Source organism: Carassius gibelio, chromosome B5 (genome assembly GCF_023724105.1).
Source record: "Carassius gibelio isolate Cgi1373 ecotype wild population from Czech Republic chromosome B5, carGib1.2-hapl.c, whole genome shotgun sequence".
In the NCBI taxonomy this organism is placed as follows: domain Eukaryota; kingdom Metazoa; phylum Chordata; class Actinopteri; order Cypriniformes; family Cyprinidae; genus Carassius; species Carassius gibelio.
Window position 1 is genome coordinate 16,863,006 of NC_068400.1, and position 17,161 is coordinate 16,880,166.

The 17,161-nt window shown below is 38.7% G+C and overlaps 1 protein-coding gene across 1 annotated transcript in view; it reads right to left on the reverse strand.

Moving 5' to 3' along the window:
• Positions 1–17,161, reverse strand: part of pappaa (pregnancy-associated plasma protein A, pappalysin 1a) — a 101,837-nt gene that overhangs the window by 43,075 nt on the left and 41,601 nt on the right. The window contains exons 10-11 of the mRNA XM_052556603.1: positions 16,193–16,284; positions 10,315–10,511 (exon numbers count right to left, since the gene is read on the reverse strand). Coding sequence (XP_052412563.1) covers positions 10,315–10,511; positions 16,193–16,284 — 289 coding nt within the window. The remainder of the gene's footprint in view (positions 1–10,314; positions 10,512–16,192; positions 16,285–17,161) is intronic.

Consider the following 17,161-nt stretch of genomic DNA (forward strand, 5'->3'; position numbering starts at 1 on the left):
AGGAGCTGGAAAAATCAACACTCAGTGCTCGGAGCCGGTTGGGGTGTTTTTTCAACCGAGAGGAAAACCAAAAAAATAAAAAAATACCTTGATTGAGATCTTGTGCTGTGAGGCTGGTCACGTAAGTGGATCACTGACAGCTGCAAAGTTCAACTTGGTGCGGTTTCAAGCGTAGAAAATTGCACTGTGATGTAATAGTGGCTGTTTTTGTCACCAGGTTCCACACATCATGGTATGTACGTGTAGTAAAACAAAGCAGGGGCAACATGCAAGATAATTGCACTTATAACCCAGCACCATGGTCGACCCAGCAACTGGACGTTTCAATGTGAAGTTAATTATAAGCAAACAACCTCAAGTGCTCAGTCCTGAAAACAAAGTAAGCCTGAGATGGTTTGACAATTGCGTCCGAGAGCTAATGCTTACCAGCTGTGTAGTTCTAGAGTGAAACGTCCCCTACCACCACCACCTTACTACACACACGTATACACAGAAGAACCACAGCCAAACCCCAAGATTTTGTTTGTAAATCACCACTTAAGATAAAAGGAAATGGAGAAGAATCATTGGGAGCCACAGGGGCAGGCCTCCTGCATGCCTGTCCCTCCTCTGTCTGCATTGGCAAAACTCTTCTTGCTTATTTTGGCTGAGGCCTCACTGGCTTTGTTTACATGCACAACCTTTGTTTCAATCGGACAGAATTTGTTCTGACTGATGAATTTAAATGTAGTGTTTATATGAACGCTAAATAAAGTGAACAGGTTGACGTGCCACAAGCTTCAAATTGAACATGATTTTTTGATATGAGCACACTGCACGAATATAGACGGTTTCCTGCTGTTTGCACATAATAATCTTTTTTTTCTTTTTCTTATTTAATTAATATGTATCCACTTCTGGTCACAATTTGTCCAAACTGTTGTACCTTGCTGCTTATATTTATGGTGCAGTAATGAGTGGATGAGAAACAGGGACTGGTGGGACATACCACTTCACAAACACTGAGTGAAAGGAGAGTTTTATAATGACAGAACATTCATTTATACAGTTTATTCAACAGGAAGAACAGATCGTTTGGTGCATCATACATCATTACCAGGGCTTGATATTAACATTTTTGCTCTCCAGCTACTTTGGCTAGTGGTTTTGCAAAATTACTAGCAACTCAGCATTTTCACCCGCCACAATTTTGTTGCTGGGAAATTACATTTTATATGATTAAAGTTCACGACTGCATACTAAAATTTACTTCAATTGATTTCCAGGTAATTTTGGCCTATGTAAAAGGCAGTCTTTTTACTAACCTTATTTAATGCATGATTTTTCATATCAAATAATGTAGTTAAATAAATGTTGTTAATATATACAGTTAATATAACAAGACTATAGGACTGTTACCATTCAAGTGAAATCAGAATCAACAAAACAGTGCAGGATAGGCAGAATTTGCTTTCTAGATGATTTTACACAGACAAATGTAATGAAGCTCAAATGTAGCCTGCCATAAATTCATTTATGCTGCAAAATTACAACTGCATAAATAATGCAAGTGACTTGCAAGTGAGTGAGTCATTGAGTCAAATGTTTTGTTCAGATGGCTGATTCATTCAAGAATGAACCAAGTGCCTGTCTATATAAATGGATAACTGAATCATTGATTTGTTCAATACACAATCATTTGCTTTGAAATGCACGACTTATTCTGTGATCTTTGTTTGGAACTATTTTCATTAAATCGAACACAAACAGTCTAAAATATAAGTCACTTAATATTAACTACTTGTTTGAACTCTTGCATAAAATCAATGTTAAGGGTTAGTTCACTCAAAAATGAAAATTAGCCTGTGTTTTACTCACCCTCGAGACACCCTAGACGAATCCAATCGGAGTTATATAAGAAATTGTCCTGGCACTTCTAAGCTAGCATTGTAGTGGGTGGGTGTTTCTTTACAACATTCCAAAACACGATAAATAAAGTGCAAACATCCATTCTAAAACGTGCCTCACACGGTTCAGGGGGGGGGGGGATTGGGGGGGGTGCGGGCGGAAGAATGAAGGCCTCCTGTAGTGAATCCATGTGTTTTTGTAAGAAAATTATCTATTTCAAATGTAATAAACACTTGTCTCTCAATTTTGCTGAGTGTCGTATGGGAAAGCGTTATGGCGGATGATGTAGAATGTATGCATCACCCGTGCCTCTTGTAGTCTCATGAGATTGTCTAAGGAAACAAGTTTTCCAAAGTTTCCGCCATAACTTCTCTTTGCTGGTGAAATGATGGGGTCGCATGACTTTGTTCCTGAGAGGCGTGTTTTAGTGGAGTGCAGCAACCCGACGATGTAAGAGCAGTGCTATTTCTGCCACAGTGCTACATGTCCGAGGCTATTAGCCCAGCCTGGCCCATTTAAAGCAAAAAGTGCAATTTTTTTTATAACTCCGATTGGATTCGTCTGAAAGAAGAAAGTCATATACACCTAGGATGGCTTGAGGGTGATTAAAACCATTTTTGGATGAACTAACCCTTTAAATTTAACGTCGGTTTTCTGGGTAAACTGCACTCTTTTGGTCATGGCATGTTGCTTAACTAGGCTGTATATATGTTATAAATATAAAAACAAAATTTTATTGCATTATGTTTCTTCTGTGTGCAGTTGCGTTCATTTGTTTCGATTTCTTCATGATTTTCTTTCACACACAGCTTTGCACAACCTTGTCACTGTCAGAACATTAACCACTATAAATCGCAGTTTGCACCAAATGTAATGAAATCAAAAACATTCTTACTGAAATTTTGGTGATTCCTTAATTAGATGTTTTAATCACATTTGTTGTCCAGTCAGGCAAGTAAAATTCTCTTTGACTTGCCCTTTCAAAACATTGTATTAATGTCAAGCTTTGTTACCGCTATATAAACCATTCTAACCGTGAAATCCAACCGCATTTGGCAAGTTTTAATGGTAAGGCCTGTTCATTATGCTATTTCTACATAATTGCACATGCACAGTCCTGTCAGTTTTTCAATCCGATCAAGTGTTTATATGCACTCTCAGTCATATTAGAAATAATAAACCACCCCTTTCAATCTGATCAAAATCTAATTTCAACTGAGCTTAATCTGAGTTCATTGAAATCCAATATTCAAATTAAAATATTTACTAGTATTCATAACTGAAATAGTGTTTCCCACAGCCTTGCAATCTATTTGTGGTAGCATATATATGCAAATTCATTCCCTGCCAACAGGAGGAGCTTGTAGAGCGAATCAAGAAGGGTTTCCCTGGTAATGGCTGTAATTAAATAAGCGCTGAGCCTGCGCTCACAAACGCTGCTCAGGTATTACAGGCAAGATGAAATGAAAATGACATCCATAATTTTCTGAAGACAGACGGTTTTCTTTAGAAATGCAGTGATATCAAATTACCAGCACCAGGGTTAGACTCTGACACGTGCAGTGCTCATGTTTATTCAACAAAGTCATTTTCATTTTTGGTAACAACTTTGTACCGAAGTACCGGGTCTTTTGACAACACTAGATTGGGGCAAAAAAAAGGTTTTGTTTTCAGGCTTACTTTGTTTTCAGGTCCCTTTGCAGTTTGTAGTTGTGGGGTCTGGTTAAAAATGTGTTCCTTGGATTTGATCCCCATCAGTTGAAATTGTATTTGTTGGTTGTGCCAATTGCTTTGGGCCCCTGGAATAATCACCAGCTTCCTCCCCATTAACGATGTCCCTGATCCTTCAACAGTTCTTTTGGCATCCATTCAATATCCCAACCCTACCTTATTTAGGTTTGGTTCTTGGCTTGTTACCATTAAACTAGTCAAGGAAATTCTTGGACAGTAGTTTTCAACCCTGCTCCTGGAGCCCCCCAAATACTACCTACTTTATCTCACACATCAACTCCAGGACTTGGTGTCTCTCCCACTGAGCAGACGACATGAATCAGGTGTGTCTGGTTAAGTTGTTCGGGGGGGCTCCAGGAACAAGATTGAAAACCACTACCCTAAGGGTTACTTTGTGCTTAGAGGTAATCTTGAGCTTTTACCCTCTTTCATGGATGCCAAACAAAACATGTTTACCTCCTCTTCAATAAAGATTGCATTAACTTGTGAACAAAGCCAGAAGTGTTAAAGTTCATCACTACACCAAAATCGAGCAACTTTTCAGTAAATCTTTACAAAAGTTGTGGATATGTAACAGGTGTTCTGTGCAGAGGTAAAACAAAAAAGTACTCCATGGTTGACTCAGGTCAGTCACAGCAAACTGCAGTGGTCTTTGAGAGGAACCCATGCTTCTCTGTACAACATAACAAAGGTCTTCACAGTGCACCCGAGACCCGTCGACCCGGGACCTGTACGGGTTCGGGTCTATATTTTAAATGATCACCCGGGTTCGGGTCGGAGTCATCGGACTCGGAGAACACCCGGCCGTGATCAAACACTGCATGTGCTTTTTGTAACTTGCAACTTGTAAAATAAGGAAAAGAAAAAAAAAAAGTGATCTCTCTCTCTGCCGTTAGAAGCAGAGCGCGCAGACTCAGAGTTAATGCAAGTGCACGCACGGTAATAATGCTTGCAGATTGACACACTAATATTTAATATATATATATATATATATATATATATATATATATATATATATAATATAATATATATTATTATATTTCAAAAGGGCAAACAGTCAAAGTTATTATGTGAGTTAACTCGAGTCAGAGTGGACATGTGCATGTCACCGTGACATCAAGTGGACTTTTGAAGCTGAAATAATGAGTGGATTAAGCTTGGACTTGTAATAACGAGAGGAATAACTTGGATAACTTTCTTGTCGGAGGATTGTAATGCATCACAGGCAGTTGGGTACAAGGAAGAGAGACTACGGCTCCTTAAATTAGGTAAGAGAAATAGTTACATTTTTTTGCAAAAGTTGTTATAGCAATTTAAGTTGGAATGTGTGACAATCGGGTCCAGTCGGTTCCAGCTTTCAAATAATAGACGGGTCCGGATCGGGTCCTGGTAGGCATTTCTCGGATCGACACGGGTCAGGGTCGGTTCGGTGTAGCACATTGCGGGTCTCTTTCGGGTTCGGACACAAACTTTTGTACCCATGAAGACCTCTACAACTCAATCCATTCAAGAACAGCTATGTGACCTAGCAGCAAATCAGCCCTTAGATCGCATGATTAAAGGATATGTTTGCCAATTGTCAACTAGCTTTTTATTGTTTCAATATTGGTAATATATGTTTATGAGCACTCAACAATGTGCATTCTTTCTCTGTGATACCTGGGGCTCGTTTCAGAAAGGAGGTTAAGTGAAAACTATGAGTTTATTAACCCTGAAATGAACCAAAAATTGTTGTTTAAGGTCATTTTATCTTTTGCAAGATCTCTCAGTGGAGAAGCATTTCCCTAAATCTGCTTAAAGTCAATGTGCATGAAGAGTTTGAAGATGTGCAGTTTTTTTTTGCTAACTAGGATTCTGAAAATGTGTGTCATTGTGAACATTTAGAGGTATTTCGCCTTTGTTTTTGTGTCTTAAAGACTTTCAGCTCCCCTGTTGCTCTTCTTCTGCATACACAAACAATTTTAAGGGAAATTAGCATTTCTTATTTGAAATTTATTTGCATGTATCCTTGTTTATTTTTCCTGCCCACATTCGATAAACTTGGACTTGTTTTTCCAGCAAAACTGGGACAATTAATAAAATGCTTTGTCATCTAACTGCCTAACATCTGCAAGATATTTATTGAAAGACATTTGTGAGGTTTAAACAACAATCACAACATGAGAGAACCCTGCACAAAGTTTTCTATGTGAAGTAACATCATTTGGAAGTCATGCCCCAAAAGCTCTCACAGTGTTGGGATTGGGAACACACTTCTCGTCTAGGTGCAACCTACACCATATCAACCCAAATGGTTTATGACAGCACTGATCTCATAAGTAGGACTGCACCTGGTATAGCTTCATCTAGTGTGTCAGGCCTGAAGAACTGGCTCTCACAACTGTGGGCATACAAGGAAAATGTGGTGTTGGCCAATGGTTTCCCAAGAGTGGTCCGTCTGTGAGCTACCTCCACATCACATAAACAGCCCTCATTCAACAGACTTCCAAAAACGCTGACGTGTTAACAGCCAGCAATGAAAATGGAGGTTGCCAGACCAGTCTTCAATTGGAAAACCAAATAGTATTTTATTTTATTTTACTTTATTTTATTTATGGTACATGAAGCAGATGAAGCTCAACAGTATGGCAAACCAACTGCCCCTTTTCTGGGTGCCCAAATAATTAAATTCACATTCTTAAAACAAATTTAGACAAAATCAACTGACGGCCCTAAATCTCTGGGCATCTCATAAGTTAAGAAACCCTGACAGTTGACTGCACAAAGTTATCTTGCCAAACAGCAATCAAAGCTTTGCTGAAGACGAATAGTGAACCAACAAGGAAATGGGCGTGACCCATTTGTCCCTCCCACCTTGGAAGACCTTGCCAGTGTTTTGTGGTTGTGTCTGTTCACACGCAGACTCCAGCAGCACAATGTTCTCCTGTGTTATGTCATTATGCCTCTAGGGCAATGGAGCTTGCGTCATCGCTTGCTGAGGAGTATGGACGCCTTTGAGATCAGATGGCTGCATTATTTGACCACGCTATGCTAGTGTGTGCTTACTAATGGTTAACTGGTGGATTCCCTCCGGACCAGCGTCAGCTAAAAGCGGCATCCCAGTGGTACTACCACATAAACAAGATGTTCTGTTCAAGCATTATTACATCAGAGTCCTGTTCTTGCTTGGCCAGGTGTAGGGTGTAAAAAGTACCTCAACTGACCCCAGCAGCAGTTAGCCCAAGAGACAGGTAAAATTAGGACCAGGTAATTATTGAAATAAGTCAACAGTAATTTTGATGCACGATTAGGACGAAGACTTTCTTCCCAGACTTTTAAACATGCACAGAACTGGAAAGGATGCATTTAAAAAATAAAGGCAACTCCAAAAACTTTTGCCAGATGATAGTATTGTAAGCCATTATATTCACAAAATACAAACAGCACACATTGCATGCATACTATTTTAGGTGCAAAATAGGCATGTGTCTGCAATGTAACTACTTGAGCTGAAATTCTAGCAATGCAAATCATAATTTAACTTAATGTCCTGATAAAACAGAATTTTCACTGGAATCCACAATACATAACTGCTCCATGATTAATTGGTATCAAATGTTAATTAGGGTTCAAATGGATGAAAAAAGGACTAGTGTTACTGTAAATGACCCAAATCAAGAGCATCTCTTCCAGGCCACACAGAAGACAAGATGTTGATGTAAGACACACAGCTGGTCTTTAAAATGTCAGGTGGGGAGCAGAGATGTTACAGTGTGCAAGCTTTCAGATGTGGCTTTCACATGAATGGAAATGTGCTCCTTTGACCTAAAGATCAGTTTGTTCTTCACGGCACATAGCTTAAAGCAGTGGCTCCAGGCCCACTGGCACCTGATGCTCCAGCACAGACCCATCCTCCCCCTCTGCACTCTGAAACCATCCCAGCAGATCCCTATCGGCTACACACATTTCCCTACAAGGGTGAACAGGCCTTGGAGGTACAATACATGTTCAAACCCTTCTGAATGAGTGGACACAACAAACAACTGAAGAAAACGAAGCAATGCAAGCATTTCAAAGATGCGAGTGTTTATAAACTCAAGTATAGCACTGATGTGCCACTTCACACAGCAGTACAGACGGCAGATGGCACTCTTAGAGCCAGATAAAGCTAAAGTAATGTGGTTTACATGCTTAAGGGGATGAATGAAATAGGAGAATCTTACAAAAACAGTTTGGGACATATTCAACCTATTAACGCAAACAACAAATGCAAAAAATTGTACATGTTTCAGCCATTCCTCAGCCATACTTAACACTGTCTGTTCTTAGAAGGCAACAGGCCAGGACATTGTGCACAAGGGCTGCTTGACACTGAGGTCGACTTGCAGTTTCACAGACATCTTTATGGTCTACTCAGCTCTGGAGATTTTATCTCCAGTCTTACCAAAGGAACTAATGCTAGTATCTGTGGCAAGCAATAGTTCTTCAATGAAAAGGACCATCTTTTCTGAAATCCAACAAGAGTTCCAAAAGGCTTAACCTTTGTCTGTAAAAGTCTTTATATGGTATATATGCACACACACACAGTGGCTTACAAAAGTATCCATACCCTTGTCTAGACTGTTGGCCAAGATGCTGGTCACTGGAGTTGAGCTCCATGATCATATACAGTATGCAGAAGGGAGAAACCTACAGAAGAACAAATATCACAGCAACACTCCATTGATCTGGGTTTTATGTCGGTGTGGCTAGAGTCAATCTTCTCCTCAGTGAAGACACACAAAAACCCACTAGGAATTTGCAAAATTGCACCTAAACGACCCTTAGACTGTGAGAAACAATATTCTCTGATTTGATAAACCTCAATTCCAAACCAAACCAACTCTGCTCATCGCGTTCAGAGTACCATCCACAAAGTAAAGTGTGCTGGTCGCAGCCTCATGCTGTGTGGAAGTTTTTCAGCGACAGGGACTAAGGAACTTTTCAGAGTAGAAGAAAAGCTCAGTTCACCAAAATATTGAGATATCCTTAATGATAAACCTAGTCCAGAGCATTCAGAACCTCAGACTGAGCAGAAGGTTCACCATCCAACAGGACAATGAATGTCTGGCCTTGAACCGTAACAAATATTTCTAGAAAACCCTGAAAATGTGCATCTGCCCCCATCCAACCTGGCACAGCTTGAAAGGTGAAGATAGTAAGACACATAAGTAATGAAAATAATACTAATAATACAATGATTTAAAGAAGACTAACGTAAGGTTGCAACTATCATGATCTCTAGCTGGAGTGCCCATGAGCTCCGCTACGACACACCATCCATGCAGCTTCCAAAAGACAAAAAATAAGCGAATAATATTATTATTTTTATATATTTGATACAACTCACACCAGTTTGATTTAATCATTCAGTGTGGCACAGCATCAGCTGCTAAATTCAAATCTGCACTCACTGGCTGACACTCAGCCAGAAACAGACGTGTTTGTACTGAGCTCCATTATAACCAATCACACACAATTCTGTTGAGCATATGAATGCAACGGTCAATCAGAGACGTTCAGATGAGTCATCGCTGAAATGCGTTGTTTTGTTCACTTGCTCGCTGTCTGAATTATCTGATGAATTCTCTCATCAGAAACAAAAAAGTGCAGATGTGTGTACGAATGTAAGTAAGATATTCATTTCACAGTGTAAAGAGCTTCAGTGATTATAATGGGAGTTTTTGAGAGTGCCTGAACTCTAGCTAGACTGCATGAAAAATGTTCTTTGATAATGCAAATTTCCTAATACAGTCCATATTTCCTAATACAGTAAATATTTCCAACACATTTGGAAATATTTACAATAAAAAGGAAATAATTAATAAAACATAATCAGTAAACCTGTATCAGTTACACAGTGCTACCCATAGTTTCGCAAGGCACTATATATATATATATATATATATATATATATATATATATATATATATATATATATATATATATATATATATATATATATGTATATATATATATATGGATATATATATATATATATATATATATATATATATATATATATATATATATATATAAAATATTTGTTCAAAAACCCGTTAATTTATTAATAAATAAATATTAAAAAATATTAAGTGTCAGGATTAAATAGGGCTAAAAGTCTTAAGACTAGCTTTAAACATTTTTGTACCAAAAACAAACAATATATAGCATATTCAATACATTTTCTTATTATGTGTATACAGTGTAGGTATGCCTTCCATCAGGGCAAATGAAGTCAGATTTCACATCAGTGTCACACAAACCTCTAAACAACAATTTTGTACTGGTAAAGATGGCATGCTCTGTATTAAGTTAGCCAATATTATTACAGCTTGTCAAATTGAAATAGATTTTTCAGTGCAACATTGATGAAACAGTAGGTGAATAGACTGTGTCTGGTCCAGAAATGTGTCTAGAGGTAATTTAAACCAATGCCAGTTTATAACGACAACTTGACCAGAAACCATTCATTTTCACAGAGAGTTCTTTGTTTGAGGTGACATGAGCGAATGTCAGCAGTACAAAGGTGAACAGTACAAAATGCACAGTGAATTCACTACAGTGTGTTGACATGATTTGACTCAGCATACAACAATCAAGCTGAAACGCCCACTAGGCAACCTCTATCGCTGTATGTGTGAATGTATCTAAGGCTGAATCCAGCAGGACACTAACCTTAGTAATAGCAGGATATCCTGCAGCCACGTCACCAGGACAGTACAGCCTCTCTTCATGGGACACTTCCACTGAGGTGGCCCACTGGTCCAGAAAACCATTCGGCGTGTACAGGCCACAATCCTTCACACTTGTCTCCCGCTCAAAGTCTTCACATACGCCGTCGCCGTCATAATAGTAGCACATGCTGGGCTCATCTGTGATTGTGAAAGACAGAGAGACAGTCACGTTAGCATTAAATAAATTCTACAAACACTAAATCTACATTTTGTAATAAGGTTCCAGAAAAAAGTACTGCAGACATTGAAGCTTGTGTATTTTCCAGTTTGGGAAGCTGCTTTGAAACTATAGCTTGTCAAGCCATAAACTATTATAAATGAATCCCACTCGCTCAGTCCATCTCTATCTCATAATACTCTACATAATACAGTTATCTGTTAATACTGTAACACAATATGAAGCAACTCAACGTTCCTTCATTACTAGTTCTAAAGTGACGTTTTGGAATTAGTAACAGAAGGCTTGGGCTCAGCTGTTTAACTGTCAAACTGACATTTGAATCCTTCCGGAAGGAAGTAGTTCTGCACAAAAGAGGGTTTTTAAAGACACTCCATTGTTTTTGTTCATGTATTTACACTCTTGTGCCATCAAACTGTTGCAATATCACACTCATATACATGAGATATGGCTGTATATCTGCATGCTGTGATTACCTATGGCCAAAACACAGGCGTGCTGATATATAGCCATGTCTATATTGATTATATATTTGCATATTGTAACGCTTTACAAACATCATAATCACGGGAAGGGGGAGGCGGGAACCAGCAGACATTCAAACTGAAACTTTAGTTACAAAATAAACACAAAACAGCGCGACCAACCCTCGCGGACAACTGCCGCGCACAAACAATAACAAAACCAAAACACAAAATAAAGCCCAGGCTTGGTCCTCTCTCGTCCTTCACTGTCATCACTCCTCTTTTGTATGCTTCCGAGCTACTCCGTGGGACGCGAGAACGGTGAGTGGAGCAGGTGTCACTCATTTCCCAATCACTCCACTGGCCTCCCTCCATTCCCACGGCTCTTGGCCCCGCCCCACTCATCACAAATATATACATGCTTTTGTCCCTATGTCATTGGGTTTATTAGGCAGTTTTCCCTTGTACACTGAGGACAAACACCCCAGTTCACTGTGTCACACTCACAGCATCACATCAGAGAAGAGCCAGATTCTGTTTCTGAGAGAAACTGGACCCAATTCAAATCTGTGAAGACACATTGTGATCCTTCTTCTAAAGTGTTTACTTTGATGGCCTAATTTGAGCAATATTCAACATATGTGTCACCACATGGAGTTCTACAGAATCGCAACAGATGTTTTATTTTGCAGATGGTTTGAATGTCTCCTTTGTATCCTTCAAACTATTTACATCAGCCAGGGTCAGACTGTCCTTCTCAAATGTCACTTCAAATCATGCTGCAGGTCCCAATAAAGTTACCGGCCAATTGCAGTGAAGTTTCTCAAATTTGGTGCTTACGGGTCTCTAGATACATCTGTGCTGCCTTCAGAATATCTCCAGATGAAGGCATCTTTGCAGACAGGATGTTGCGCAAACATTGGTTTCAGATGTGCCTTGATGCCTTCCTACCTCTGAAGGCATAATTTTTCAGATTTCGGACACATCAGGTTTTTCCAAGGCCATGAGTGAGACAGGAGCACTGTTGAGTTCAGGGATATTTGGGAGGATTTTTCCAGGCCATGGAGCTGCTGTTCCTCATTCAAGTGTTTTACCCATGACTTTTTCTCCTCACTTGTTCTCATTCTCCCACTTTCACATTTGCTCTCCCACATTGTCTCTCCATTCACCCCAACGATGTATTTTTGTTTGTCTCTCTGGCATTTTATTTTAACAAAACCGAATATTAGTAGTGCACTTAAAAAAAATAATAATAATAAAAAAAAATTGAAAAGCAACGCATAATAAACTAAGGAAGAAATTAACCATTTTAAAATATATTTAAAGAAAATTAAATATTAACACTTTACAATAAAGTTAATTGGTAAACTGTATACGTTAATGCAAAAAATCTAACAATGAAAATTCCGTCACACTTTAGTTAGGGCCTTAATGCTCATCAACTCTTATCTACGAGTTTGACCTTACTAAAGAGATAGAAGTGCATGTTTTTCGACAGAGGCTTTGAACTGATACCTGCAGTTTGACACGGCTCGCGTGCTGTTTATGTTTGTGTGGTGTAGAGCAAGCGTGTTCAGCTCTCAAGGAACGGATAAGCATGAATTGAACATGTTCGTCTGACGAGGAGATGGTCTGTGTTCATTGTGATGCATTTCCGGGACTACTGTCTATTTGAGTATTTCACTATTTACCCAAGTTTGTAGATAGCGTTTGCACGAATGCATTCACCTCTTGTGGGAATAGAGATGCGTTCGCGGCAGCAGTTTTGTTCGCACTTGATTTGTGTGTTAATTTAGCGGTTGGGCGGAACGTGTTTAGCTCCTGTAGGAGCTGAACGCATGCTGCACGATGCGCTGTGGTGAAATGAAATGTATAGTGTTGATCTGTCTGCAGTTAATGGATAAATTGTTTATATTATGACCTTCTCAGATAACCACATTATACTTCACTCTGTCTTAATTTTTTCCTTTTTGTAAAAATCCATTATCGACCCGCATCCACAGATTCCAGTAGGGCTGCAAGATGTTGGGGAAAAAATGACATTGCAATATTTTTCCTACAAACAAAAATGGAGTGATCACACTTACATTCTCATTTTAAATTATTTAAACATCGACACCATCGTGTCAATTGATTAATATGCGTGAAAGAGAGAGAGCAAGACAGCGCTCGTGTTGTTTTAAGACGGCTCGCTTTCTCTCTGTCTCTCTCTCGCGCGCACGATCTCTCTCTCTCTCTCTCTCTCTAGTGGTAGCCCCTGTGTGACAGGCCAAGACTTAGTATGATGCTAGGCTCTTGGTCATATCCCCTTAAAGGAATCTATTCCTGATTCCAAGCCTTGAGCTCTACCCCGGGCCCAGGAGTTCTGGCCCTAACAGGTAAGTTTTAGGGTATGTAGCCTAGGCCTTTGGCCGTAGGGGATAATGTCACTGACAGACGTCCCAGTGGCAGCTCCCATAGCTATGGTAGAGTTGGTACTTAGTGCTCACCATGGTTCTGGTATGCACTCCCCTCAGCATAGTGGCGTCAGTATACTGTTCCCCATAGTGACCCCTAGAGGACGCAGTTCAAAGTTCCCTTGAAAGGGAACGTCTCAGGTTACTAATGTAACCATGATTCCCTGAGTAGGGAATGAGACACTGCCTCCTCTAGATTTATTGCCATGCTACGGATACAAGCTTCAGATGAAGAAGTGGATGACGTGTTAATCCTGGCACGTATTTATACTATACTCACACAGGTAGTGACATCATGAGCTGTCGCTGGGCCATCATGTTGTTGGTGTTTTTGTATGTATTCTTCAAACACAGGTCACGACGAGGTGTTTCCCAATAGCAACCACTAGAGGAAGCAGTGTCTCATTCCCTACTCAGGGAACCATGGCTACATAATTTACCCGAGACTTTAATAGTGAGAATTGGTCACTAACACTGTTACCGAAAATACTTTTGAAGCATTCATTTAAAATGTTACTAATACAAAAAAATAAATAAATAAATAAAATAAAATAAAAAATAATAATAATAATAATACTAATAATAAATACACAGCTAAGAAAGTAACTGTTTTATGTATTTAATGTATTTAAAATATTTTTCATGGACCTGCGCTAACATGAAGTAACAAATGTGGTTTTATTAACAAAGTTTGGGAGGAGCACGATCAAATAATCATCCAATTTGGCACAGGTGCATCTCGTTTAGCTAATCATCTTAACTAGCACACAAGCGTATATATACCTCTTGTCCCACGACAGTTTTTCGGCATCCCTTCTCCACCCCAACTCCTCACTTCTAATCTATTTATCCCAGATTAGGGATAGGGGGAGTTATTTGGGTTCGGGCTATGCTCCGGACCCGGACCCGGACCCCTCCCCCAGGACAGCGTTCCAAAATATGCCTACTATTCGCCTTCAGATTAGATGTAAGGGTGAACTCGTGAATAAGCAGTCGTATTTTTTAACAAAGGTTAACAAAGGCTAATAAATACTATTAAAAAGGTATTGCTCATTGTAAGTGCATGAATTGTTAGAAATGCATTAACTAATGGGACCTTATTGTCAAGTGTTTGTCCAAGTTGAATCAACTACCAAGTCATGAGAGTTGTACGCATAAAAAAATTAACTGCTATACAGAATAAGCCTGAAAGTGCCAAAAATAGTGATAATGAGCATATGTTAAGTGATAAAGAGACACAGACTGTCTCTCTTTCTGTCTGTCTCGCAATATAAGGGGTTCCAGCAAGGAGGACGAAGGCTTGCCGTGCCAAGTTGGCTCAAGCCTCTGCATAAATTCCAGCGCTCCCCTCTGCTCAGCTCTGCTGATGTTGAAACGAGGGGCTGCAGAGGGGGCAAACACACAAACTCACACACACATCTATCGTTCACGTGGCCTTCTGCACAACCTACAGTTATACATGTACGCTCATCTGCGCCACACCGTACCCATGACACCGTTACACTGCTCAAATATGATGAGATGAGCAACTGTACCTTCCCTGGGCAACTCGATTCTAACGGTAACATAGATAACACTATACTGAGATAAGAAAAACCGAACACTATCTTTTGGTTCAGCAGAGTGCAGCTATAAAAACAATCAGCTGCACAGTCAGAAAGACAAATGCTTCATTCATGATAGTGCCTAATGGTTCCATATAAAAACAAAATTTCAAGCTGCCACCCAGATGTGATTCCTGTAGCAAACAGTAAAAACTCTCATAAAAAAAAAAAAAAAAATTGTAAATGTCTGATATTCTGAATAAATACATTAATTAATGAATGAATGAATAAATACATAAATAAGATGCTAAGTCTCTTCTGTTCCCCATGGCTGCAATTGTCTGATGGGAAAAATCAGTAAAAACATTAATATTGTGAAATATTATATAAAAAAAAAAAAAAAATCATTTTTTATGTGAATATTTTAAAATGTAATTTATTGCTGTGATCAAAGCTAAATGTACAGCATTCATTACTGTTCATTGTCACATTTTCTTTCAGAAATCATTCTGATTTGCTGCTCAAAAAACATTTCTGATTATTTTCAATGTTGAAAATGCCATTTTTATTTTTTGAAAAATTATTTTTCATATTTTATTTGTTATTTTTATGTTTTACATAGCTTGAAACCAATCTGCTGATCACTGAATAGGTGTCATTGATGTGGTCTATATCATGAGCCATATAAGTGTCTATTTTAGACTTATGAGGCTCTTTGCATTTGTGTGTAACAGCAAACAAAAGTATCCTACTGCTGTCTTTCAATGACGTTATCTTTCCTCAGGCCCTGACCATAAAAACGGAGCCCAAAAAGCATTGTATTATTAATACTACAGAGCAGGAGAAGGTGCCAAGACATCCTTCATGAATTTGTTAGTGTGTTCATTTTGAATTAAATGTTTTACAGATTTAACAAGGATGTCATAATGCCAGTGATAAAAAATAGCTTTGGCTCTGGAGGAAGCGAACAAAAGAGCTCAGCTAAAGTGCTGCTCTCAAAGATGCTTTTTTCGGAGTGAGACGATAACAGATCTCGCAAAACTGTCAACCAAAACTGATGTACAGCAGTGACTACATTTAAAAGCGTGCCACACTTTCTGACGTGCAGTCGTAGCAGTATGACAGATGAGGGATGTAATGAGCCGCTGATGCACTTATACGTTCTCTCCACACTTACCAATACAGTTAAAAAACGGCTCCTTCTTGCAGTGGCCGGAGCAGCCGTCTCCATTCATAGTGTTCATATCATCACATTCCTCTCCCTGGGACCTGAAATAAATCAATGCATATGTAATAAACATTATGATGATTTCCCCTGGTGGATATGAATCTGTGTTGCTAAAAGCATGAATATCTGAAGCCTGCGGTGTGGATATGGCAGTATATTTTCTAACAACTTCCAAATGTTTTGTTGAGGCAGCACAGATTAACCTCAAGGTTAATCTGATGATCCTCTAAATCAGTGCTTCTCAACCTTTTTGACCCCCACTACTGAACCCAATATTCTAAAGCCCCTCATATAGTGTAATATTAACAAAACTAAAACATTTATTTGAAAAGATTCTAGGAGTGCCAATATAGGCCAAATAATTAACCACAATTCATTTTAACTGTATGTTCTTCAATAAAAAATAGTTGAGAGGAAAGAGTAACATGTTTTAAGTTTACATCTTGATGGAGTTAGATTGTCCTATTTATTATTAATATTAATTGTAATATTCGTAAAATATATTTAATGATCAGGGCTTGAAATTATAATTTTTTTTGTGCATCAGCCAATATGGTTAGTGCTTTTTTCAAAACTACTAGCCACTCAGTGGCGACAATTTTGTTTTTGGGAAATTTAAATGGGATCTTTCCCTAACTGTATTAAACACATGTTTCATCTTTAAATCAGATTCTTGCATTTAATTAATAAAGTCACTTAATATAAGACAACGCTATCGGGCTGTTACCAGTCAACTGAAATCATTATTAACAAAACTGATATTTCCACTGCAGAATAAACAGAAGCAGCTGTAGTGGCGTTTAGATGCATTTACACAAAGTTTAATGAAGTTGAAATGTGTCAGAAATGAATTTACATGCATTTAAGTCAGTTATATCTATCTTTTGCTATAGTGTGTCAGTAGTAAATATATGTTTA